This window comes from Drosophila willistoni (assembly GCF_018902025.1).
Source record: "Drosophila willistoni isolate 14030-0811.24 chromosome XL unlocalized genomic scaffold, UCI_dwil_1.1 Seg141, whole genome shotgun sequence".
NCBI classification, from domain to species: Eukaryota; Metazoa; Arthropoda; class Insecta; order Diptera; family Drosophilidae; genus Drosophila; species Drosophila willistoni.
Window position 1 is genome coordinate 11,370,999 of NW_025814052.1, and position 26,382 is coordinate 11,397,380.

Consider the following 26,382-nt stretch of genomic DNA (forward strand, 5'->3'; position numbering starts at 1 on the left):
TCCATGGCATGAATTAACAGCTGAGCGATAAGGCGAAACCGCACAGCTGATAAGAGAAGGCGAAAAAAAAAAAAGAATGCAAGTAGGCGCCAGTAAATACGCATTTAATTATTCACACCCACCTCCCCTCCCACTCAACACCATCCCCATTGCCCATTCTATACGCAACCCTCATTCATGGTTTCACTTGTCATCTTCTTCTTCTTTATTCTGTTCTACTCCTTCTGCTCTCTGTTATTATTGTTATTCTGGTTATTTTACCTCAAGACAAAAAATAACTGTTCTTGTAGCATTTTGTTTTTGTTGCACATTCATTTAGTTTTAATTAATTCGGACAGAACAAACAGAGCGAGAGAGCAATTGAGAGAAGAGGAAGAGACTTGGGGAACCGTAAGTGAGAGTAAGAGCAAAGAAAGGGAGTAAGGAAAAAGAGACAGAGACAGAGTGAGAGAAAGAGAGAGCTACTAACAACAGCAACGCATTGAAAATCGAGTAAAAATAAATAATGCTGACGTCAATTTTGCGTACGCAGCTAAGTGGCTAAGGGAAACAACACGTTGGTGGGAGGGGGACGACCGCGGGAGAGCGGGCGGCATTGACTGCCATTGAAGACGGTGATAGAGTGAGAAAGGGGGGGAGATGTAGAAAGGCCAAAATCAAAATGCAAACTTAATTGGAATTGATTGAAATGCAACAGAAACAAAAAGTGGCAGCTAATGTCAAAGCAACAACAACAACCACATTGACAAGGGCGTTCAACCAAAAAGAGAACTCTACAACGAATTTTGAATACACTTCCCCAACCAGAACACATACTATAGTGTTTGAAAAGTATTAGCTTAGTGTGTTTAAAATTCATTCAAGGTGTTATTTCATAAATATCAAATATTTCGATTCCCATCATAAATATACACATAAATGTACATACATATAGTACATATGTATGTAGTTGCATATATTTTTTAATCGATACATAATTTTCATTTTGGTAAATACATTCAGTGTATTCTCGAGCAAATGGGGATAGGAAACACATCGAGAGGCGTGCAATCGGATGAGTCAGATTTAGTTTAGGGGCAGACTGCGCGTCGTTTTTGAGCCAACCGCACAAGTGGTGGCTTCCCCCCCTTTCCCTTGCGTCATTACCACCGTTGGCGCGATACTCCCTTCAAAAGTACAGTAGAACCTCGTTTATCTAAATGCAGTGGGAGAGAAGAGCTAAGCGAATGAAAAAACTAATGCTACAAGTGAGTTTAATCACATAATCATTATTAACGATAAACTAATCGAGGCTCCACTGTTAGTGGGTTTCATTTTTTATTTGTAAACTGCGACGTAATTAAACGGCAATTAGGTATAAAAAAAAGAATAATTCAATTTGCGTTAATGTTTGCATTCTGAGCTCGCTAGCTTGTTACCAAAATTGACTTAATGCCGCCAAAAACAACTCTGACGTCATCAATTAATATAAGTTTCGGTCAAATAAATAATTTCAGTGATTTATGTATTATACATTAAGTCATTGTTGCCCCGTCTTTATACAAGAAACATATAGTTGATATAATAATAAATCGCAACATTCGAAAATATTTGAAAAATTTACTGGTCAAATGTTTTCAGTAGTCTGGCAGCCCCATTAGAGATGTGTAATAATCTGACTGAGAAAAAAAAATGCAGGCTATATAAAATGAATATTAATTACCTTATTTTCACATTGAAAAATAAGGGATTTACTAGTCGTTCCGTTCGTGGCATAATTTAAAAAAAAAAAAAGTCATGTGAATTTTAATAGTTAAATTGGCCATGTTGTTGAATTGAAAAATTTGACTTAAAACAACAATATGTTACTCAGTTTGCAAATTGTCAAATATTATAACAAACTGTAAGGAAAATAAAAATGTTATAAACTTTTAATTTAAAAAATTTGCTTAAACTTTTTCTCTGTATATTCCATTTACAGATTAAGTGACTCTCGTCGCTAAGTTCACCAACAAATGGGCCATCTCTAGGCCACATCGTCCACGAGAGCCGATAACCGATAAAAAGGGGCAAAAGTGTAAGTGTGAGCACTTAGTAGCGAGCGAGCGAGCAATATTTTTGCGCAAAAAACAGAAGAAACTCTGCAAAAAGCCCTAGAAAACCGCAAATTGAACAACTATTTGTGTTTTAGCAATTGAAATTAAAGCCAAAAACAGGCGACACCACATTTTAAGTGAATTTAACTCAAGTTGGTCCAAGAGAAAAGAGAACGAAAATTTTGTTTGCCTGTGTGTGAGCGAGTGAGCGAATGCGTGTGTGTGTGTGTGTGAGTGTAGGTGCGTGCGTGCGTCCGTGTGTGTAGAGCTGCCAACTTGTCACAAAAGAAACAGAAATAAAAATTGAATTGTTTGTTTAAATCGTTTCTGCTCATTAGAAGAACCATTTTAAATAGATGAACAAAAATTGTTCAATAAGTTAAAATAAAATGTTATATTCCCATAAGTGACACAACAATTGAAATTTTCAACAAGTTGCCAGAGCTTAAGGCGCGCAAAATCACACACACACAGACACAGCGACATAGAGTGAGTGAGTGAGAAAGATAAAAGCAAGCGAACGAGCGAGCGAGAGAGCAACAACAACAAGCAACGTTTTTTAGTGATGTCATCAGAAAGTAAGTTCGAAATTTTCCCCTTCCTTTACTCTTCCCCCCAACGAACAGACCATAAAAAAACATACTCCCCTGTGACCATCCTCCTTCTATTCATCGTGCCAATGTTGTCATGACGTCATTTCCATAATAGAAAAAAAAAGAATATCATAATTATAATACGAACAGTTATTTTGAAGTTGTTGTTGCTGTTGCATGTTAGGGAGATACATATGATGTAGATGTCAGAGAAGAGACAAACATAGAATTAATAACACAAAAAAAAAAGAAAAACAAAGCCTTGCAACTAAATCAATTTCTTCTACTTCTATCGGTTTTGGCTACATCCCTATTTCATCTGCTTCTGCTTTTACTTGTGCCATTCACAGTCCCTGTTGAAATTGTAGAAACATCAACAAGCTGGCCAAATTGAAACCAAAACGGAAACGGAAGCCACCAAACTGAAGCATCTGTGTCGGAAGTCGAGGCGAGAGCTGCTCAAAGAAAATGGACAACAGCATCGTCGTCGAGGAGAATGGCAATTCATCATCTGTATCGATGCCATCCGCAGATCCAATCCAATCAGTAGCAGTGGCAGCGGCCTCAGCAGATTCAGGAGGCGGCCAATCTCAGCAGCAGCAACAACAACAGAACCAACAAAGTACAACAAATAACACAAATAGTGCATCTAGTGGCGGAGCGGGTGGTGGTGGAGGAGGAGGAACTGCATCCGTATTGACCACCACAGCCACTGGCAATTGCAATATACAACAATATCCCATACCAGGACTGGCGCCGCACGGTTTACAGGTGACTATTTATCCATTTGTTATGTGTCATGTCTAATTTACGGATTCCACCTATTATCATTTACGTGGCATTTGGAATACATGTATATGTAATGAAATGTTTTCAGTTCTCTATTTTTAACTTAATATCGAATTTATCGTTAATTTAATATGCATTATTGAATTTCAGGTACAATCCGTGATACAGGCTAATCACTCGGGTGTCATACAAACCGCCGCCGGAACGCAACAACAGCAACAGGCGCTGGCCGCCGCCTCCGCGATGCATAAGGGCAGCAGTAATGTTGTCTATGTATCCAAACCGGCCAATTCGACGGTGATACACACAACCTCCGGCAATGCAGTGCAAGTGCGTAATAATCAAGTGCGTATCATGATCATCATCGTCATCGCTTTGATAATCCTGAATTCACGAAACTGTTCCTCCCTACACAAAAGTTGTATCCCATTCCATGCTAAATCTTGTTTTCCATTTCTTTGTATTGCCACAGATCCCTCCAACTTTTCAATGTAAGATCAAACCCGAACCGAATACACAACAACCGGAGGATAGTGACGAGAGTATATCGGATGATGATTCTCAGCATCATCGTAGCGAGCTGACACGAAGGCCTTCGTACAATAAAATCTTCACCGAGATCAGTGGACCTGACATGAGCGGTAATTAAGATTATTTTCCAAAGTTTTTTTTTTTTTTTTTTTTTGTTATATATAGTTTTTGAGCCGGACATTGTAAACCATACATATATCAATCGCCTTTGTGTATCTGTTTCTACGCTCTTTTTTTTTCTACACACCACGCACACCAGTTGTACATATGTATATACACACACAACCTCACAATATCATGAATTCTATAACCCCCTACTTAGACTCATTTTGAAAGTGTTAACATAATGTGGGCCAAACAGATTGAATGCGCAAGAAATTGACATGAACAATCGTAGATAAACTCAATTCGAATATGTTTGTATATATCGAACTTGTATTTCAAATTTAAGATATGAGAATGCTGAAAATAATTGAAAATGCATACAATTTCTATAAACAAAATGCAATTTGGATAAATACAAGTGTCAACAAAAAATTATATAAATTCTTGATAATACCCGAACAGAAATCGGTGAAAATGTCTTAGATAAAGCGTATTCAATGCTGAAAGAAAAAGAATAACATCACCTGTACATACATACATACATACATCAAATGTACATATATACTACATAATCATTCATTGAGAATCATTTCATTATCCTTCATTCATGTAACGCCCATGTAACAAGTCATTGTTCTATCTCTTTCATACTGCTTTCGCATTCTAATTGGAAGCTACAATATAACCCGTTAGCAGAGTTATTATATACATCCATCTCTTTCACTTTCGTCATATTTTTGGTATGTTCTGTTTGTTTCTTGCTTTCAATTAAAGACGTTGGACAAGGGAGGGTCAAGGGGGATGGAAAAGGAGAGAAGGGGAAAAGGGAAATCGTGGCAAGGCAAAAAGAAAACGTTACAAAATAACTAAAATTTTTAAGAAATTATGTAAATAATATATTTTAATCGAATCATATCCATTCAATGCTCTCTCTCACACACACACACACACACTTGCACACACACACACATGTACATTATGGGCAACAGTTGTTGTTGTTGTTATTGCTGGCTGGCTGGCTTGTTACTCTGTTGTCGTTGTTGTTGTTGTTGCTGCTGCTGTTGCTGTTGCCGCTGTTGTTGTTGTTGATGCTGTTGTTGTTGCCACAACCTACTCCTACTACATACATATACATACATATATATGTATATATATATATGCGCCATATCTCACCTCAAAATCAAGTTTCAATCAAAAACTAACCCAAACAATCGTTCTTCTATCTCGCTCGCTCGCACTCACCTCACCAACAAAAAAAAAAAAAATCAGAAAAAACAAATTCAAATTGTTTTTTTTTTTTTATAATTTTTACTATTTTATATATAATTATGTTTTTTTTTTCGTTTTCTTTTTGACTGCCCGATAATTAAAAAAAAAAACAAACCAAACCAAAAAAAAACTATTATGCAAAATTTCCAACAACAACCGACAACCAACAATAAATACCTCATCAAATCCCACAACAACAACAACTACCAAATATGCCCCGATTATCGGCTTTCGTTATATCTATACGTTATATACATATATACGATATACGAATCATGACAAAATAATGTCATGAAACCAAAAGGCTCATCAATGCAAATGGGCGACGGTGTCCTTGGCTCCCAACTGGCTAGTGGAGCGGGCGTAGGAGGCGGAAACCCAACCGGCGGAAGTCCACTCCTGCATATGGGTCCAGAATCGGCCTACTATATATCCAATCGGATAGCCTACCAAACCAGTAATATCCATACCAATTCTAAGTCTAGGGACACAATGAGCCAGCCTGAAGTTCGGAAATATCAAAAAGGGCGCATTAGTTTTTGAAAATTATATGCAAATGACAAATGATTTGGAGTTATAGTATCGGCCGATCAATATTTTCCGAACTTCAGGATCTCATTGTTTTGATTCGAAAGAGAAATGTGATAACAATTGTCTTCTAACTATGAAAATCTATCAATCTTGCTATAAATATATGTGTATATAACCAATTACCTCTGTTCGTTCTTTATTATAGATAACAGCGGGATTGCAGAGGATCAGTCGCGCAAGCGGGAGATACGTTTGCAAAAGAATCGGGAAGCGGCACGGGAATGCCGGCGAAAGAAAAAGGAGTACATCAAGTGCCTGGAGAATCGTGTGGCGGTGCTAGAGAACCAAAATAAAGCGCTTATCGAAGAGCTTAAATCGCTCAAGGAGCTCTACTGTCAAACAAAGAATGATTGAAGTACACTAATGATGAATATAATAATGACGTCGATGATTATTGTTGTGGCCATAATATTTACGAGACAAGAAAACAAACAAATTTTTGGGATTATTGGTGTTGGACGCTCAACGATGCAACGCGCGGAAGGACGATTAAGTATCGATTTATTGAAACTGATTTGTGTGATCGATCGAATTAGACGAAGAGAAAACCACATGGAGAATGTGTAGATTGTTAACTATATAGCGATATATCAGTAGACAACTCTCTCTATTTCTCTATGTGTCTCTCGTCTTGATTCTCCAAGACGAAATGCAACAGTTTCTATACGATACAATCGCCATATCGTTTAACGATCGTCGATCAATATAGGGAATGTAGCCGGGAGGACAGCAGAAAGTTATTCTTATTCTAACGATAACGAATCAATACTGTACTCATTACGGCTGCATTCCTTTGCGAATGAATAACAATAATCCCTCTCGATTTCTGTTACTGTTTGGGGCCGCGCATATCAACTGATGGGCTATATCCTCTAATGTTGGTATATATAAATGATATCTATATATATATACAATAACTATGTATATGATAAATCGGATAGCATACAACTCCTTACAGAGACAGACGAGACAACAAATTGCCACACTGACAGAACAGATATACACTCTCTCACACACACACACACACACACACACACAGATACACACAAAATTGTAATAAAAGTTTTGTTATTTACAACAAACAACAACAGCAACAAGAAAAAATGAAAGTGTAATATTATGTTTATTCTTTAGTTTATTTTTAAATTTAAATACAAATTTACTTATATTTTTTTATTATTATTATGATTATTATTATTATGTATGTATGTATGTACTATTTTCTTGTTTTACTTAATTAAATTTGTAAAATGCCCAAAAAAAAAACAAAACAAACAAACAAAAAAATGGTTTAAAAGTGAATTTAGCGAATTGAAACAAACAAATGATCAGATGTGTATATATATAGATATATATATATATTATGTTAATGAAAAGCTCTAAACAAATTCTAGTAAAATGAGATGCAAGATAGTCTCATCTCTTCACTCTAACACACAATCTCCTAAAAATATATAGGGAGAAGAACTTTTTTTGTACTATGTATATTAAAATTGAAATGTGTGCTGGGTTTTTACAATTAATGTGACACGAACATTGCAAATAATAAACCAAAACAGTCCAAAAGACTTTTTTAATACTTTTCATAACAGATTTTTGCATAAGAGCTAAAAAATTATACAACAATTCGATTAGAATAAAGCGAATTCAATAAATCGATCGAAATCAATAATGTTTATACCTTTTGAATATTATTTTTCCTGGATTTTTTCTTAAAAATTTTCATCACTTCATTTTCTCAAATTATTTGTTAGTCGTCGTGTCACATTATCCCACATTAGCCCCCGATTCCCTCGCCCGATTCGTAAACAAACAAATAATGCAATAAGAATGAATTGTATTAGTTAAGTTTTATTCAATTATTATACCTTAAATTTTTTTAAATCCTTTTTTTTTTCAATAATTTTATTTTAAGTGTAAAATGTTTGCAAAATCAATGGAGAAATGAAAGAAAAAGTAAATCTTAAATGTCTATACGGAATTGTTTTTCACTTTCTTTCAGACACACAAAAATTGAAATTCAACAATTCCGTAAAAAAGATGTATTAAAATTAATGAAATTATTAAAGAAACAATTTTGTTGCATAATTTTAAATGAAAACTTCGAACTGCGTCAACAAAACAAAACTGTCTCCTCCACCTTCGCCTTCTCCTCCTCCTCCTCTCCCCTTTCCGCCCACTCCTATTTAGCATAGGCTACAAAAACAAACAACAATTTATATGAATATATATATATGAATATATATATATGTATATATATATATATATATATGTAGTTAGCAAATATTTGTACACTATTTGTATTTTAAACGGTAAACACGACTTATGAGTTTGTTTCCTCCTTAAAAAAAAAAAAAAAAACAAACACAAACGGAATCAAGGCGTAGATAATACCTAGATTATAAAAACATATATGTAAAGATACATAACATTTATCGGGAATTATTCACTTTTCCGTTTGATCAATACCTTAAAATTTGGCAAAATAATTCAGATTTAGACGTTTTTTCGAGCAAAACGCAAATTTTGAACAATTTTTTTTGTGATTTCTGCAAGTTGTTAAAAACGATTTCGTATAATATTTGAAATACTTTGGTAAAATTTTCGTCAAATTTCGAAAAGTATTTGATTAGATTGATAATTTCAAAGCCCTAAAGAGAACGTTTTTGTTTGAATTTAGTATTTTTGTAAAGTTTCGTAACCACAAAATAAATTTTCGTCAAGTCCATTCTTTGCGGAATTATTAAAGAAAGATTCGGAATGCCTTTTTAGGTATTATATTATGGAATTTGGAATAAAAGCCCTTTGAACACACACACTTTCACACACACACACACACACACACATACACACAAATTGTTCTGTATCTTCAACGAAAATTAAACAAAAAAAAGAACGGAAAAACAAAAGTAAAACTCTCGTTATCTCTTGTGATCAACTCAGTTGTTGTTATGAAAAACAAAAAAAAGAAAAAAACAAAAAAAAATGAAAAAAAAACAAATACAAAAGAAAATCAATTTTTTATGGAACTAGAAATGGAAACAATGTCAAAAAGAATAAAAGAAAAAAAGTGGAAAAAAATGCAAAATCAAGGCGTATTTATAAAAGATAAAAAAAAAAACCAAAAAAAGGGATATATTATTGATATATATATTATACAAATGCATTATATATATATATATATAAATATATATATATATCTATCTATTTTTGATGTCAGAAATCAGAAACTGGGCAAAACGCAAAAAAAAACGAAATTCTTAAAAAAAAAGGAAATTTATTTAAACAAAGAAAAAAAAAACTTTTTTGGTAGTCAAGTAAAGAAAACAAAAAAAAAAAGAGAATCGGGAAAAAATAAACACAAGGCAAAGGTAGCATTAAAAAAGAAAAACAAAAAACAAACATATTTTTATTGTCTTTGCATAATTTCTAAGCTAGTAATTTTAATATTTAAAACTTAAGCGTGAAAAACAAAAACCCTTGATGCAAAAAACAAAAAAAAAAAATAGAAATAAAAAAACAAAACAAAAACAGATGAAAGAAACAAAGAAATGCAGTAGAAATAAACAATATTGTTATAAATATTTGTCTCAATGAGAAAACAAAACAAAAACCAAACGAAAATGAAAGAAAACAAACAAACAAAACATAAACATAAAGAAAATCAATGAAAAAAATAATAAAAAAAAAAGGAATTAAATCAACTTGTTGAAATTTTGTTTGGCGGGTAAATCAAAAGTATTGAAATCGGTTGAGGTTAAAACATTATTCACATCTGCTTTATATGAAGTGTATATTCACATTCTGCTGTGATCGAATTGGATTTTGTATTATCTTTTTTAGCAGCTATTAGCTATTCTTCACGAGATCTTTAGTCCTTTCCTTTGATATATATTTCAAAGATATCTTTAAGTTTATTCCCAGTCATAGGAAATTGTGGCATATATCTGCGAAAAAATTGGATGAATTTTCTTTTGTATATACAATATTAATTATATATTTTCAAAATGTAAATTATACATATTATAGAAGGGGCAGGCGAAAGGGGAGGGAGGGCTTAGTTTATTGGCTATACTTGGAACATAAGAAATATATTAATGTAACTAGCTAACATCAATGATCGAGTGCAAATTCGGATTTTAGACTTGTAACATCGGTCGCTTCTCCTTGGCCTGAAGATTATCATTGGTGATGGCATAGCCAGTGCCGCCCTAGAAAGGAAAATGGCATACATATATAATCAGAACTTTCAACTGGTGGCTAATGTGGACTTACCCTTTGCAAGGGTATAATGTCCTTGTCCTTGAGCTTACGATCGGTCAGAGGATGAATCATATCCTTGCGTATTAGCTTCTCAACACATTCAAGCGTGACGACATCGCCGCTGAAAAAGATTATGGGAGAATTCTTCAAGTGGAATAGGCCATTTCAATGTCAAACTCACGTGGGACGAAGTACGGCACAGGGCACCGCATTGCTGAGCACATCATGGGTAATGGGACACATGTATCGTGCCTCTTTGGCGATTAGTGAACGCTTTGTGTCCCCATCCTTGAGCAGGGTGAATTTGATGTCGATCAAATCTTTCACCTTGAGGGGCTGCTGCGACACCGGACAGTAAATGGTAGAATCTGGCTTCTGAGCCTTGGCTAAGCCAGCATTGGGGCACTCCGAGGGTAGCCAAAAGCTAGGTAAATTCTTTTCGTGTCCATTGGCCATGTTGGAAATTGACGATGAGCCACTTGCACTTCCCTTGGATTGCGATGTAACAGGCGTATCGTCTAACTCCGTTTGCCTGGCTGACGATTTGAAGGAATACAAAGATGATGATGATGATTTCGTGGTGGAGGTGGATGATGGCGTTGCTGTAGGTTTCTCAGAGTTGACAAATTTGTCCATTTTAGCCTGTTGTTTGCAATTCGCCTCCTGTTGCAGTTCCTGCTCCTCGGCACGCCGCAGACGTTCATATTCCTTCAATTTGCGGCTATATTCATTCTTCTTGGTCACAATATATTGAAGAATGGCCTCCTTGTCAAAGAGATAGCCTTGTTTGGTTACCACCGGATTGCGGCACGGCTGCAGTGTCAAGGAGCAGCAATCGAACGATTTCACCGAATCCTTGCCCAATCGTTGGGCATTTGTCCCGTATCCGGATTCTGCTGCATCCCGCTTCTTCTCGTTGTACGTGTAAACGGCTCCAGCCGTACAATTACGGGCATGACGCGTCATTTGTTATTTTTGTTTCTTTTGAGTTCTCAAGAAATTATTTCAAATGTTTACACTTTTTGATTTGTTTTCTTCGTTTTGTTTTCCTTAATGCGAAATCCCCGCTGACAACTAGTTCCAACGTTTCAAGTGACCCTTAGCACTAATGGAACTGGTTCCAACAACTAATGTGTTTTTTGTTAACTGTTAATTTTTGTTTTTCACTTAATTAAAGACAGCTAAATACTAATTAATGGATTTTTATAGTATATATATGTAATCATATATCTTGCTTAGATATGTTTAGTCACCTATTAGAAAGGGCATATAAACATCGACTTGGTCGAGCTAAGTCCGGTTCATTGTTTACTTTGACAAAAGTCGAGCCGCTGGATCTGGATCCGTCGGCGTAGTCCGCCCCCGCAAACTCGAAATGATAAAACCGAAAAGCGGTATCCGACAGTGAGACGTTCGCAGACTGTCGGCGAGGACAGATCTGAATTGGGGAAAACAGAATGAAAAACATGGACTATCAATATTATGATGAACCGGACTACATAGATGTGGACGACGATGATGCTGACAATGGAGGCCATACGGAAAACGGCTTTCCCTATGGCTATCACAATCCATCCAGATTGAATCCAAATCAGGAGGATGACGATTACTATCAGGATGCGACAGCTGCCGAAAGGCATTTGACTTTGATGGAGCGTCTTTCCGATAATCTAGAGAATTGTGTACAACCGAGTCTCATTCAAGTGGCGCAGTATATGGCTCCTATGCTAATCCTGTGCCTAGTCAGTCGCATATTGAAGCAAATCTATGCCAGAAGAAGGGGCACAGTTGCCCAGTCCGAAGCCAATTGCCTGTCAGTGGCCCCGCTTCATGTGATCAATAGTGTATGTGGAATAGTCTTATTATATCTCACGCTTGGACCACGTTTGGGCATTATCCTTGTGCTGAATGTAATCAGTTATACCCTGCTGCAGTTCGTCCGCCTGGGCAATGGCCAGAGGGGAGCCATTGCCATAGCCGCATTGACGATTGGAAGCCAGTTTCTATATGAATTAGCCATTTGGAGGCAACGTCAGGATTGGCCTCAACTGAGGGGCATACAAATGGTGGCCAATATGAAGGTAATATCGCTGGCATTCGATTTGACTGGCTCAAAAGATGAAATTACCATGCCTGGACCGTTGGCCTATTTGGGTTACATACTGAATCCGGCCACCTGCCTCTTGGGTCCTTGGATAAGGTATGCCCACTATGTTGAATCGTTGGTCGGCAATAAAGGCAGCCATAATTGGCTACGAAATCTGCGGCAAGTGATTCTCAATGTTCTACTATGCCTGCTCACCTTGGCCATTTCAAATTGCCTGGCCCCATCGCTGAGTGAGATGACCGGATCATCCCACACTCTGCTTATGTACACCGGAGCCTTGAGTGTGCGTACCAGCCACTATTTCGTCTGCTTCTTGGTCCAAGCTCTATTGGCTTGTGCAGATCAACGCTTGGAGGAGGAGCCAACGAACTCGAATTGGTGGTTGGGCCATCTAGTTAGTCGCCCCGGACAAATTGAGTGGCCCAGATCGTTGACCAGTCTGGTGCGTAGCTGGAATATTCCCATGCATGATTGGTTGAAACGCTATGTCTATCGTGGAGCAATGGCCACGGGTTCAAGCCAGCATCTTTTGGTATCGGTTTTCTGTACTTATCTCATATCGTCGCTATTGCACGGCATGGACTTGAGAATCTATCTGGTTCTGCTCTCCCTGGCCGCCTTTGGACAGGGCGAGATGATGTTGCGCCGCCACTTGGCACAGTCGTTCGACGCCTGCATCTCGGCCAATCCTTGTCGTGGATCAGAACTCTGCCGCTACTCGAGATGCCCGGCAAAGCCAAAGTGCGGCTTCTTTGTAAATCTATTGATAAGATTCGCCAATCTTGGCTTCACCCTATTGGTCATATACCATCTTGCCTATCTAGGTGTTGTTCTACTTAATGAATCGCTATCCACCGATTTGGATGAGGAATCCGGTTCATTTATGTGGCATTGGTCAGAGGCGGGCTACTTGAGCCATTACTTAGGCATAGGAATGTTTGTTCTCTATCTATTCATATCATAGATACTATACGATATATATAGGTATATATGGCTGTAATCGACTGAAAACGGAATCTCTTCTATATACTTGCCATTTACAAAGAACGGAAAACTCCATTAATATAATGATTTATTTTTTTTAAATGGTCTTATGGGCGATTTAGCTTCGGCTAAGAAGCGGGTTGAGGGGGGTCTTTTCAAAATTTTTGAGGCACGATCCCAAAACGACAACTGGTGATAAAAATTAAGAATAAGCAAACATAAGTTTTAAACACTTGCGACAATGTCTTTTGTTTTCCACGAAATGAAAACAAATAGGGCAAAACAAAACCGGAAAATAAATATAAAATATTTATTACGTACGTACAATATGTAGTTTGCTTAAAAATAGACTTCCATCTGTTTTTCCATGGGTGGGGTGGAGGGAGGGAGGGAGGGAGGGGTGGATAATGAGACCCCAAAAAGATATCGAATGCCATATTGTAGTTGTGTTTACTTTTAAGAACTGAATGTTTAATTTTAACTAATTGTGTTTTTACCAACATTTTATAATAAAAAAAATATTTATACAATCAAGTTTTAATCTATCTATCGATCAATCAATCAATGATAAATATTTACCAATATTGTTTAAGCTTTTGTTCAGTTTAGTTCTTAAGCCTTCACTTTATCCAAAAGGACAACAAAACAGAATCTAGGAATGGCAGATAAAGATCGATAAAAGGACTTGGCAGCAGTTTACTAGAATGCCAACAAACCTAATAGAGCTAGTAAATCAAATCAAAACTAAACGTTTTTCGTAAATCAAAGAATTCTGAAGTGAAAATGTAACTAAAATCTATTGAATTTTAATGGAATGAAATGTCTAGGCACATTTGCTTTTTCAATGTCGCGGAGGAATGAAGAGATGTGATAAAATGAGTGTGACTAGCACTCTTATCGCATCTACTTTTAATTATGCTAATTGAACGATTCTTTTCATTAATTTGAAAGGCAAAACTATTCAAAAAATCAATCTATACAATAATGTTGAGAAGTTACATATAGATTTTTCAGATTCCTCTTAGAAAAGAAAAGAATAAAGGATAACAACTAGCATAACCTGTTAGGTTAGGGTATAATATATTCTTTATGCATTATTGTAATGGGTAAATGTGTAAGTTGAAGAACAATCATTATCCGGCGGAATGCTGGGACAAATATTAAATACGTCTCGCGGGATCCATTTAATGGTGTTGATGCTGGATTGTGGTGGTGGTGCGGGCGGCGGCGGTGGTGGTGTTGTTTCCACTAGGCAGCTTGCACCGATTGCTTTTGCGACGAGCTGATTTTATCGCCCAAACTTAAAGCCATGCCCTATGGGGAAAACAAGATAACAATAATCCCAAAAGTATAATCAATTTTTAATCTTAACGTACTTGACTCTTGGCTCGTATGCGTATGTGACCTGTAACCTTTGAATCCGGATCATCCACAGGCTTCTCGATACTCAGATTGGCCAATGCATTCTCACCGAAAATTGATCTAAGTTGGGAAAGAAAAACAATTAATAATTTAATTGAAAGGCTGATCGACCTATGGATTACTTACTTGGCATACATATTGGCGGCCATGAAACCACATTGACCGGACAGAGCCTTCTCGGGCGTCAGACACTTCATATTGGTGCTCTTGAGCAAATGCCGTAAATATTCATGTAAATCTGTGAATGTTGTGTTCACTGTGACCTTGTTCTCCCATTCAAAGTCTTGCCACATTTGACGGAATTCCGTGTCGGTGCAACTGGCCGGAATGATATAGTCCATAATGTCAATGTGTATGGTGTTAAGTACCACGACATTTGTATTGAGGGCTGTGTCGTAAACTGATCGGAAGAGAACCAAAATAATTCATCAAAATATATAGAGATAACAATCTGAATGGAATACTAACCGATATTGCCAAAAATGATGCCATTCTCTGTGGATGAGACCTTTACGTTGGCCTTAATATTGCAGAAATCATGTGGAGCCAATACAACTGGATGTGGGCGCTCAACAAGCTTCAGATCACCCAATGTGGCCAGCTCCAAAGTGCAATTCTGCAATGTGTCATCTATGGAGGAGGAGGAGGAGGAGGAGGAGGAGGAGTTAAAACTGGAATACATATGTGAAATCTGTTACTCACTCGTCTGATTGACAATCAAAACATCGAGCACAATGTCATATTGATTGACATTTACATAGGCCTCTGCATAGACTGGATCTGAGAAGCCAGTCAATTGGGTGACCTTGTTCAATTTGTTGTTGGGCGAGGCAATGTCACTAAGTTGGGCAGTTTTACTGCCAGCCAAAGCCTGATTCAAGCTGGATTCGAAAACATTTTCGCCCAGTTGATTATCCCGGCCATTCGAGAGCTGTGCAAACGCAACAGGATCATCCGGCTGCACCTTGGCAGCAGCACGTTGCTTCTCCTTGAGCACACGCTGATCCTCTTCCTGCTGGGCATCCAACATTTTGCCCAAAGCCTCACGACAATATAGCCTAAATACAGAGACAGCTTCCGGAGTGCGTACACTGAGCGTGCGCAGGCAAATGAAAATGCGATCCACATCGTCGTTGGTAATGGGTTTGCTTGGGAAACCGGATTTACCCAAATGCAGAATCGAGCTCATTATCAGCATCACTTGGGTGGTCAAACGATTCTGGGCCCGTGGATCTGTCTGGACATCGGAATACCGTAGTGCCAATTTGGTTAAAGTGGCCGATAGAGCGGCTCCAATAAAGAAGTCACCATCCATCAGATATTGACGCAATGGAGGACGCTTCTCCTTCTTGGTGACACTAAAAACGAGAAGGGGATTAATGAATAGGTATTGAAAAAGACGTCAATTAGACTTACGGTGCCAGGCTGTAAGCACTTTGGGTGGCATAGGTGCCATCCGAGGTGACCTTATTGGTGGCATTCGAGTCGCTGGTGGTGCTCGATCCATTGCCAGCTCCACCATCAACCTTCTGGCCCTGGTCATCGGTCTGGTCGCCGGCCAAACGTTTCTGCTCTGCCTCCACCATAGGGATTTCACCGAGAGCCTGTTGTATGGCTTGTATGACCTCAAGAATCTGTTGTCCCTCCACATATTCACCCAAAATCCAAACAGCAGCCCGATGAATTTTCGATGATTTGATTTGAGGGAAAGCCTCAATTAGATGCTCAATAATAAGAGCACGCAGAGCTGGGAATTTCTGGATGGCCTCCCGTATAAAGATTAGAACATCAGCAGCAGCCAGCTCATTGGTATCGGATAGGAAATGCACCAATACGGGTATAACATTGGCGGCCACATCCGGGAACTTGATGGAGCATGTGTGCAGTGTCCTTACAAGCAATTGGCGATACTTTCCCGTATCCTCGTGCTCGACATTGTGTGTCTTGGCCACTTCCTTCTTGAGAACCAATACCATTTCGCCAATATTCCGCGAATAGACCAAATCCATGGCCAGGGCAAGAGTTTTCCGCCTCACCTCGATGTCGGGAGCGGCCAGCACGCGCAGCACATCCATTACCAAATCCTGCATAACCTTCTCCATATTCTCATTCTCCTTCATGGCAATCAGACGATCGAGTACAATCAGTTTCACATTATTATCACTCTCCTTGACAATTAGCTCGATATAGCAACTGGCAGCAGCCTTGATGGCCGTCGGAGCCAATGACAAGGTGATCAGAGTGCCAGCCGATTCATATCTGACCGCATTCGAGGAGGAGTTCAGCAGATTGTAAATACAACGTATAAAACGAGAACGCTCCGCAGGATTGGCATGGCAAACTTTATAGATCAGCTCCACAATGACCAATTGCAAGATGTCACCAAAGCTATTCACTTGATCAATGCACGATGCCAGATAGTTGAGAGCACGCTCTTGATCTGCATGGAGGAGCATGAGGAAAGCATTCCGCTTGCACGACATATCCTGTTGAGTGTCCAGGAAATTGGCTATCAATTCGGGACCGTCGGGTACCAGCCAATCGAAATTCTTATAGATCGTAAATATGGCCAAGACTGCATTGCGACGCACATACGAATGACGATGATCAAGACAGGCTCTAATGGCAGGCATCAGAGGCTCCAGCAGTTCCGGTTCCTTCAGTTTGCAGAGGAAACGAAGTGTCGAGCCACGCAAAAACTCATTCGGATGTTGCAGATCCTGTCAAAAAAGATAAAGGATAAAATCAAAAAATGTTTCAGGATTATAGAAATTTCCCCAAGGATTGCACTTTGTACTCCCCAACACTAATAAATTTTCATGATTATCTATTTTAGGAGTCATCTTGAAGAGATACCCCCGCACAATGATTGCAACTGCAACGCCACGTCGCCCTACGCGATGTTCAAACGCATGTTGCAACATATGTATTTGTCCAGGCAAACGCCTCACTCACCTTCCTGTAGGCATCGCACACCAATATCATTTCCTGCAGCAGTTTGCCATCCGACGATGTCTTTGGCACAATTTCCCAAAAGATTAGCAACAATTTTTTAATTGTATGATTCTGAACGGGAAGCACAAATCGGATAATGGTCATTATCAGACCCGGATAACGTTCGCCATTCAACAGCAGTTTGATCACCTTCTTGAGGGTCTCAATTTTCTGATTCGTGTCACCCTTTTCGAGATCCTGCTTTAGCTGCATCTCATTGGGCACCTCCAGATCGGGGGAATTGATAATTGTATAGCAGGGCACTTGACTCATCTTTAATGCCGGGGCCGTACGGGGGGGAAGAGGATAGACAAAACTCTAAAGTTTTCTATATTTCGTGTGATACAACTGATTCGATCCGTTGTGCGTGCCTTTTCCGACGATTTGTTTGCGCTGTTTTGTCATATAAAATACCCCGCCAATGAGTTCTTATTTTTCCTATATCGAAACGAATATATAATTATTGTTAATGCCAACGTCAACGTCAACGTTGTCTTGAGTGTGGCCAGATTTTAAAATTAGAGATGGTTGAAGTATGTACAAACTGCCATCTCTAATCGATAACGTTAGAGATTATGTAAAAACGTAAGAAAAGTGATGCCACCCTGGAAACGATTTTGCATGCATCTGGCAGCGCTAATACATGAATACGTTATTTAAATTCGAACTAACTTGTTGCTTTCAGTATTAGTAAGTTAATGAAATTAACCTTCTCATCTGAAAATATAATTTTAAGCGGACTAATGTTGAATAATTTATTTTAATACCTAGTTGCTATATCTAATTTCAGAATTTAGCGTAACTTATAAATCTAATGGTTTTGAGGGCCACGTGAGTTTTTTAACAATTGTCATTTAACTTAACAATAGTTTTTTTTGACTATTTTGGAAATTGGTTTTTGTTAAAGAATTTAAAATTGAAGTTTTTAACCTAAAAATTGTCATTAAAAAGGGTTTCTAAGTATTAAAGATTTTAATGAATAATAATACAAAGAATGCTTGCTAATGAAAATATTTTTATAAAAATTATTTTCGCTAATAAACTCTGTACAAGTTCTTAATTTACGTAAAATTAGATAAGTGTAAGTTAATAACCTCAACTATTTTGGTTTTTTGAACCCTTTATTTACATTAAGTTTGTTATCTGAAATTGTAGATATTTCAGTTTCCGTTCCGTTTTCGCTTGGTCATGCTTTTTATTTTAATATTTAGTTTAGATTGTAGTAAAACGAATCGTCTCGAAATGTTTATTTCATCTCCTATTTAGCATTTTCTGTATGAATGATAGGTTTTCTTCCAAAAAAATTACATCTTCAAGTATATCTGTTAGGATATATCTATTTTTAACCTTGTTACAATCCATGATCATAGGAATGTTTTATATATTTGTCACTAATATGGTAAGTCCATAAATCGATAAACATGGCAAATAAAGATGCTTTTAAAATAAAAAATAAATGATAGAGAATGCCTCTATGACAAATTTATAGGTACACAAATCTCTGACATGAGATTTGAGCAAATATTTTGATATCACTTAAGTTTAATTCATATGGATTCATTATCTTTTAAACGTGAACGATTAAGTTGCTTACTTTAATACACACACACACATTCGCACTCTTACACACACACGCACACACATGCACACACACTCACAAGTGTATAATAACATTTTATGGCAGACGAACCGTGAGCGACGTGAAATAAGGTTGTTTGAACCTTTACCGCCTCCAGCCCCAGCCCCACCCAGCTCAGCCCCGCCTCACTCCTCTTACACCCGCAACTAGGGTCAATTTTTTGTTGTTGTTTCTTTCGTGTTCTGTTCTTTTCTTGTCGACAGCATCAAACGTAAATTTCACTTTGTTTTCGGCGAAATATATATGTATGTGTGTGTGTGTTTGTGTGTGTGTGTGTGTGTGTGTGTATAGACATTCTGTGTAGAAGGAATTTATAAATCAAAACGTCGACCATCCTGTCGAGCATCGTCCTGGCGTCGTCGTCCTTATGTGACCCTTTCGTCTTGAACTTGCAAAAACAAAAAAATGCAAGTTAACACTTCTCCGAATCAGTTGGATAAGGGATACGGGAGGACCCTTAACCTTATCAATTTAATTGGGTGTGAAATTTTATTTTTATTGGGCGATTTTCATTCTAGTCTGTGCGATTAGCGTCATCAGTATGATTTCTTTTGTCTCGCACCCAAAAACAAAAAAGGAAAGTGTGAAAATTTGCACATGTCACTTTCCTTTTTTTTTTTTTGTTGTTCTCACCTGGCAAAAGGTTTTGGCATTGGCCTTGGCATCGGGATTGGCGTCTCATTTAACACATGCCAATTTTTGTTGTCCTCTCACAAAGCCTTGAGGTGTCAGCTAACAGTACACATACATCGACACACACACCCACACACACAAGGACACGCACGTATTGGGTAATTGTTATTGGTAATTGCAGCAGGGCAAAGTAAAATTCTAAATCCAAATGACAATGACGATGACGATGATGATGAAAGCAAAGTCGACATTCGCTTTGTTGTGGCTTCGTTGATGCTGAGCAGGAGCAGGAGCAGGAAGAGGATGAGGAACACAGGAAAGGAAACCGAATAATTTGCCAGCAGGATGTCAATATCATCGAGCTCTATGTGTGCGAGTTCCTCGATAATGATAATGAAGCTGTCATTTCACATCGCAAAAGGTGTCATCTGTTTCTCACCTTTGTCCTCATCCCTCCCCCCCCCTTCAGCTGGTGTATTCAATTGAACTGGTTGGCATACTTTTTCCCAAGTAATTTTCCAATTATGTGGTTAAAACGTTCGCACAACTCAAGCTCTGCAGTCAACTCATTAAGTTTACAAAGCTGAAAGAAGGGAGTTTCATAGTTTTTGTAAAGGCAAAAACTAGAGGTACAAGTTTACTTTCAATTCAAAAAGGACAAATACCAAATGGGCTAAAGCTTTGTATTCCTTTTACTTATTGATCCGTGTGAATTCTTTGTATTATCGATTCGATCCGATCTGCTCAAGGTAGAAGTAAGGAACTTATGGTAGTTTATAGGCAATACTCTTTCCATTTAAGTCTTCAATGTGTGAAATGAAGTCCAATTGAAATTGAATTTTATACTAAATGAACTAACTAACTTAAGAAGAGTCTAAGAAGTTCTCATTTCAAATATATATCTCTCTATTTATATATCATTTGTGATTACATTAGAACGAAACAGATAAAATGGTTAAGGAAACTTCTTACTTCTTGTTCAAAGGGCTGAAACTATCAACTTTTTGATTCAATTTTGATGAAGAATATCTTATTTAAGGGGGAATGCGATACACTTTTTGCAGTTCTTTAATATTAATTGGGGAAAAATTATGACAAGTTAAAAGACCTAAAGAAATGCATACAAAATTTCAGGTTTTTAATTTTTCTTACTCTTTATAGACCTACATTTTTGTCTAAGGATTCAAAAGTCTATTGTTAAATTTGAATAATTTTCCAAATAATCAAAACTCACCTGCGATAAAAAAAAAACGCTTAAGCTATATGGACAAAACTGTCAACACAATGACCAAAACTATAGATTAACACATTGAAACTGTTCACCAGCATTAAAAATCCATGTCTAGAATATAGAAGACTTTATTAAACAAAAGAAATATTAATTTCAAAACAAACTGCATCAAATTATGTTATACAATGTGGGGAAAGGCTTGAAGTTTTAGGCAGATAGTTCATAAGCCATTAAATAGTTCAAGAGTTCATCAGATTAAATTTGTTTTGTCTTGAGTAAGTTTTTTTTTTTTTTTTTGTTGGCACTTTAAGATAAAAGTTTTCCTCAACTTAATCCATAAATGACGTCAGTTGGCCGTAGTCATGTGTCTCATATGGTTAGACCATAATATTGCCACTCACACAGGGTGGCCACACGGAGGCAGAGGCAACGGCAGAGGCAGAGGCAGAAACAGAGAACGTTTTCTTGCTGGGGTCATTGTACACTTAAAGACGCTCACACAATTTTGGCCAAGTTTAGTTAGCTGCTCGTGAAGTTTTTCGGGTTTTTACTTTGAGGCAAGGAATAGAGAAGAAGAAGGAGAAGGAGAAGGAGGATGAGTCCTGCAGCAGCAGGAGCTACTTGAAAATTAATTTTCGAATAAACCGCAGGCAATGGCCACAAATCGCGCTAGGACCATGAACAATTTTACCAGCCACCATAGCCATAGTCATCATAGTCGGTCCGTCATCTTTGCCACACTAAAGCATTGTCTATCCTGTGGTAGATAATTGAATTTATCGGCATCATCATCATCATCATCGTCATCATCATCATCATCATCAACATTGTGGGCTATTGTCGTTGGGACGTTGTCGTCATCATTCCGCTCTTCATTTCATCGTCTCCTTCTTCTTTTGGCCAAATTGCGTGTTATAATTTAATTTCCTATCCTTATCCCTGACTACTCTATCCATCCGTTTGGTGTCCTGCTGGTCCGCCCCTCCCCCTGCATGTCTCCCACTTTACCCTGTGGGCTCTGTTCGTCAATGAAAGTAAATGAAGCAAGTTTGTGATGAGTAAAATCTATTAGAGCGTCAGTTTTTCTTTTTGTTTTTCGGCAAATTTTCTGTTGGCCAATTGAAAATTATTGCAAATAATATTGCGGATGCAATGAATAAACTTTTGCCGTGCGCTTCATCAAGTCATCAAGCGGTTTCAGTTGACCTCAAAAAATAAACAAAACAAAAAAAAAAAAACAGAAGCCGCAGGAGCAGCAGAGTATTGTCCTTTGGCTGGTCATCATCATCAACTAAAACCGTTTCATTTTGACACGATGTAGCAAATTGCAATTAACACGCATACACACACACACAGGGTGGAGGAGCGAAAGAGAGAGAAAGGACACAACTAAACTAAGCGAACGGCTACGCATTGTGTTGTCCATATGTTTAATTCTAACCACAATAGGTCGGCAGCTTCCATCCACTTTCCAAAATCACTTCCCTATGTCCTCATCTCCTTTCGCTAATTTAATTTTAATGTACTTAAGGACACGGCATGGCCTCGGCATCCTTGCTTAATGGCACTTTCTGGTAGGCTCACAAAGCCAAAAACCAAAGCCAAAGCCAAAGTCGAAGCCAAAACGAAAGCGAACCAAAGCTCCTAAATTTAACAATGAACAAATGACTGACTGACTGAATGAATGAATGAATGAATGGTTCTCCTTTAATCCTCTTGATAAAGCTTTTGTATGTTGTTTTGCCTTTGAAATGGCGGCACAAATTTTGCCACTAAGAGATCTTAATTTTATTGATTGTATTCATATCAAAAGATTCAAGTGCTTAGCTGGAATGCATATAAGGATTATTCTGGCGCTGAAAAGTAGGCTATACATTACAATCAATCAGTTTTTAAGTGAATTTTCATATTTTATACACAAGTGTTTTTAAGTGATAGAACTTTGCCCGTTAAAGTATGCTACAGGCTAGAAAAGTGTTGATTTACCTTTGATAAATTTATGAATTTTCGAGTGCCTTTGCTTCTAGGATTATTTTTTATATACAGGACATTGTAAAATCTCATTTCATGTTGCGAAAGGCGAGTTGAGTTCCTTGCGCTAAAAAGTAGGCTATGAATTTCAAGCAAACCGCTTTGCCAACAAAATTAATTTGTTGTTTACCCTTTTATCTAAACAATTCGCATTGACAACGAAAACTAATAGAACTTATTTTTTTTTCAATTTTCCAATAAAAGTTCAAATAATTATTTCGATCTCTGATTTAGTTAACACTTTTGCTTAATATGCGTAAAATTAAATGATTAAGTTATAACAAATTTGTGTGTGTGTGTGTCCTGCCAGCATTTTCTGTGGTTATTTAGGTCATTTTGCTGGGCCCTTTTTGTTGTTGTTGCTTGCTTTTTTGTTGTTTTTTCAGAATATTAACATATTATAGATGTAAGCCTGACCTTGGCTACCTTTTGGGAATACATTGTTTAGGTAACTTCTCTACCTCTGCATATGCACGGACAACAATAACAAAATTTGTTATGTGTTTTGTACATAATTTACGTTACGTTCCTCTGTACATTTTTGTTTTCGGTCAGCATTTCTGTGGCTCTTTCACATTCACTCGATTGCAATGAAGAAATATGAAGCGGCAAATGACAAGCAACAAACAAACAAATAGCCAAACGAACTCTCCTAGCGGCCGTTTGCATGTTTCCTGCAGGGAAAAAACCAACAAAACAAAAAAACAAAAAATATCTCTATGTCGGACTTTCGTTTTGCCCTTTTGCTCCAAATCCCCTTTCCCTCACACTCTCTTTCTCTTTCTGTTTTAGCCATGTGATAAAGTATTTTGCTACGCAGACTTGTTTAACCCTAGGCCAAAAGAGAGAGGGGGGGAAAAAAAAAACAAAAAGGGCATAAGAACGTGCCTGTGCCTCATTCCACAAATTCTTCTATCTTATATACGTTGATACGTTGCATTAACTAGTTGAGTTTATGCGTCGGACATTTAACATTCTACTCTGAAATATATTTGCACATCTGAAAATGAGAAACAGACCTCACTTAACAATGAAATCTATAACTATTGAATAGTGCAATCCAATTCCATTCACCCTTATGGACACTATTTTCTTAGATGATGGCAGTGGATTCATCCTTATTTTTCCCCTACTCGAATAAAACTCAGCACATCCTAATACATATAATACGATTTTAGACCTCTTGTTCGGGTAATAACAGAAACGATTTCTAATAGAATCGAATTAAATTAGATCGTCAATATCAATAAAATTTTGAAAATGTCGACAAAGTCAAGAAATGTTAAAAAAAAAATTAGATTTCAAGCTCTCTTAATTGCCAGTTTTGGCTAGTTTTGATTTTAGAGGAATTAGCAATAAATCGAAAGATAGGATTATCCTTGTTGTATCCAATAATGATAAAAATCGGCTAAAAGCCTCTCATGTTATGGACATTTTCATTAACGAAAGAATATACAAGAAGATATAGGGAAATATTTCAAGAACTAGAGCCAAACTAAGTGCGAATTCGAGATAGCAAAACTCCATGTTACAACAAAAAAGTGCAATTTTGTTGTCCTGTGTAATCTATAATTATATTTTGCAAGAGATTGACCTTAAGGTATCTTATATGCAAGATTTGATAGTTTAAAACAAGATTTTTAAACTAAAACTTGACGAAAGGCTCTTCAATTACACAGGCCGACATTTTCGAGGTCATGAAAAAGTGTTCTAAGTTCAATAGGTCTTTTATAGTAATTTGGGGGTGCTGATCACGGCCCTGTACTTAGTTTTTGCCCATCACGTCAGGATTTCGAAAAAAAATGCGTTGGAATTATTCGAAATGGCCACAGTTTCAATATTTTCTAGTATAATATAAACAAGTTATTATACTCAAAACGTTATTATTTTAACCTATTAATATATTAGGTATGATTTAAATGCAATTTACACAAAATCAAAGAGGCGTTTCTTTGTTATCATGCATATTATCATGCACTTTGGATATGGTTCCAAAATGAGTAAAATTCGAACCAAAAAGTATGCTATAGGGATTCAAAGAATTTGCAACTTGTTAATTTTAAAGAATTATTGCAATTTTATGCATCTAACAAATTGTTTATAAGTAATGTTGGCAAACAACAGCTATTTTTCTTAAACAAGAAATTCTACAATTCGTTAAAAATGTAGAAAAACAATTTTTAACTTTATATAGTATACTTTTGGGTGCCTATTTTCCAACCCTTTCCAGAATCAGCGTACTCGAATTAGTTAAAAACACCTCTCAGGTTAACGTCACCAAAAATCATGTCGGCCTGTGTTATTTAATAGATGTAAAAGTGTATATATGTATATATAATTCGGATAGCATAGATCAGTTTTTTTTGTGTTACTCGTATAAACGGAAAAGTGTATTTTGTGTCTTCATTTATTTTCAGGGACTTGTCTCATTTGTTCATTTGTTGACTGGTCTAACCGACCTCTTCCTATTTGCTCTACCTTAACAGAAACAGACACACATAGACACACACACACACACATACACACGCACACACATATATACACAATGGACAAAAGGACATCAAACACTTGGCTTTTTATGTGTTATGCGTTGGTTTAGTGGAAATTTGATTGCCCACGTCGGCGTCATTTCGGCTAACCCCCCAACCCCACTCTGCCTCTTTGGCACAACCCCCCCCCCCCCCCCCACTCACACCCCCGTCACCACCAACCATATCACAAGCCATGTACATACATATTTATTACACTTAGTCTTTTGGGAGGCAAAGTGAGCTTGAGTTGTAATTTGTTGGCCAGTCAATGTTTCCAGACATGTCCACAGGACCAGAGAGTTCTCTCTGAGCAAAGTTTGTCTCTTTCATTGAGTTGGTTTTTCCCCCTTTTTGTTTTTTGTTGTTGTTGGTACTTTCATTAATATCCATATATTAGGCTCATATCAGAGCTGGAATTAAAAGAAAGCAATAAAAGTTGAACAAACATCTATGTATAAGAATATCGTTGGCACAAAAAAAAGAAGTATGAAAGTTTTCAACAATCAATGAATTCGGTGAATGTTCCGATGAATGTGATATGGGAAAATGGCTTTATTCACCGATGACTATTTGGATGATAATCATTATATTGAA

At 37.2% G+C, this 26,382-nt stretch overlaps 4 protein-coding genes across 8 annotated transcripts; 2 read left to right on the forward strand and 2 right to left on the reverse strand.

Annotated features, from left to right (window-relative positions):
- The first annotated feature begins 1,960 nt into the window (after window positions 1–1,960).
- LOC6641104 (cyclic AMP response element-binding protein B) lies at window positions 1,961–6,845 on the forward strand. Of its 5 annotated transcripts, none has more exons than XM_015178611.3 (6): window positions 1,961–2,056; window positions 3,019–3,439; window positions 3,608–3,802; window positions 3,930–4,098; window positions 5,667–5,819; window positions 6,099–6,845. In XM_015178611.3, the coding sequence occupies exons 2-6, from the start codon at window positions 3,137–3,139 to the stop codon at window positions 6,305–6,307; spliced, it is 1,029 nt and encodes a 342-aa protein (XP_015034097.1). In that variant the 5' UTR covers window positions 1,961–2,056; window positions 3,019–3,136; the 3' UTR covers window positions 6,308–6,845. The 5 variants fall into 5 exon arrangements, with proteins under 5 accessions (XP_015034097.1, XP_015034094.1, XP_002064139.1 ...); XM_015178608.3 differs by lacking the exon at window positions 1,961–2,056 and adding an exon at window positions 2,063–2,653; XM_002064103.4 differs by lacking the exon at window positions 1,961–2,056 and adding an exon at window positions 2,063–2,653 and having other exon boundaries at window positions 3,608–3,787.
- A 3,149-nt stretch (window positions 6,846–9,994) lies between these two features.
- LOC6641105 (nitric oxide synthase-interacting protein homolog) lies at window positions 9,995–11,232 on the reverse strand. Its single transcript, XM_002064104.3, has 3 exons — window positions 10,398–11,232; window positions 10,229–10,337; window positions 9,995–10,164 (listed from the first exon to the last, which is right to left on the reverse strand). The coding sequence occupies exons 1-3, from the start codon at window positions 11,180–11,182 to the stop codon at window positions 10,093–10,095; spliced, it is 966 nt and encodes a 321-aa protein (XP_002064140.1). The 5' UTR covers window positions 11,183–11,232; the 3' UTR covers window positions 9,995–10,092.
- Window positions 11,233–11,532: 300 nt separating this feature from the next.
- LOC6641106 (protein-serine O-palmitoleoyltransferase porcupine) lies at window positions 11,533–13,682 on the forward strand. The gene has a single exon (XM_002064105.4). The coding sequence runs from the start codon at window positions 11,674–11,676 to the stop codon at window positions 13,285–13,287; it is 1,614 nt and encodes a 537-aa protein (XP_002064141.2). The 5' UTR covers window positions 11,533–11,673; the 3' UTR covers window positions 13,288–13,682.
- Window positions 13,683–14,370: 688 nt separating this feature from the next.
- On the reverse strand, window positions 14,371–18,224 carry LOC6641107 (coatomer subunit beta). Its single transcript, XM_002064106.4, has 7 exons — window positions 17,685–18,224; window positions 16,146–17,449; window positions 15,432–16,087; window positions 15,198–15,359; window positions 14,856–15,129; window positions 14,684–14,789; window positions 14,371–14,621 (listed from the first exon to the last, which is right to left on the reverse strand). The coding sequence occupies exons 1-7, from the start codon at window positions 17,994–17,996 to the stop codon at window positions 14,556–14,558; spliced, it is 2,880 nt and encodes a 959-aa protein (XP_002064142.1). The 5' UTR covers window positions 17,997–18,224; the 3' UTR covers window positions 14,371–14,555.
- Window positions 18,225–26,382: the final 8,158 nt, after the last annotated feature.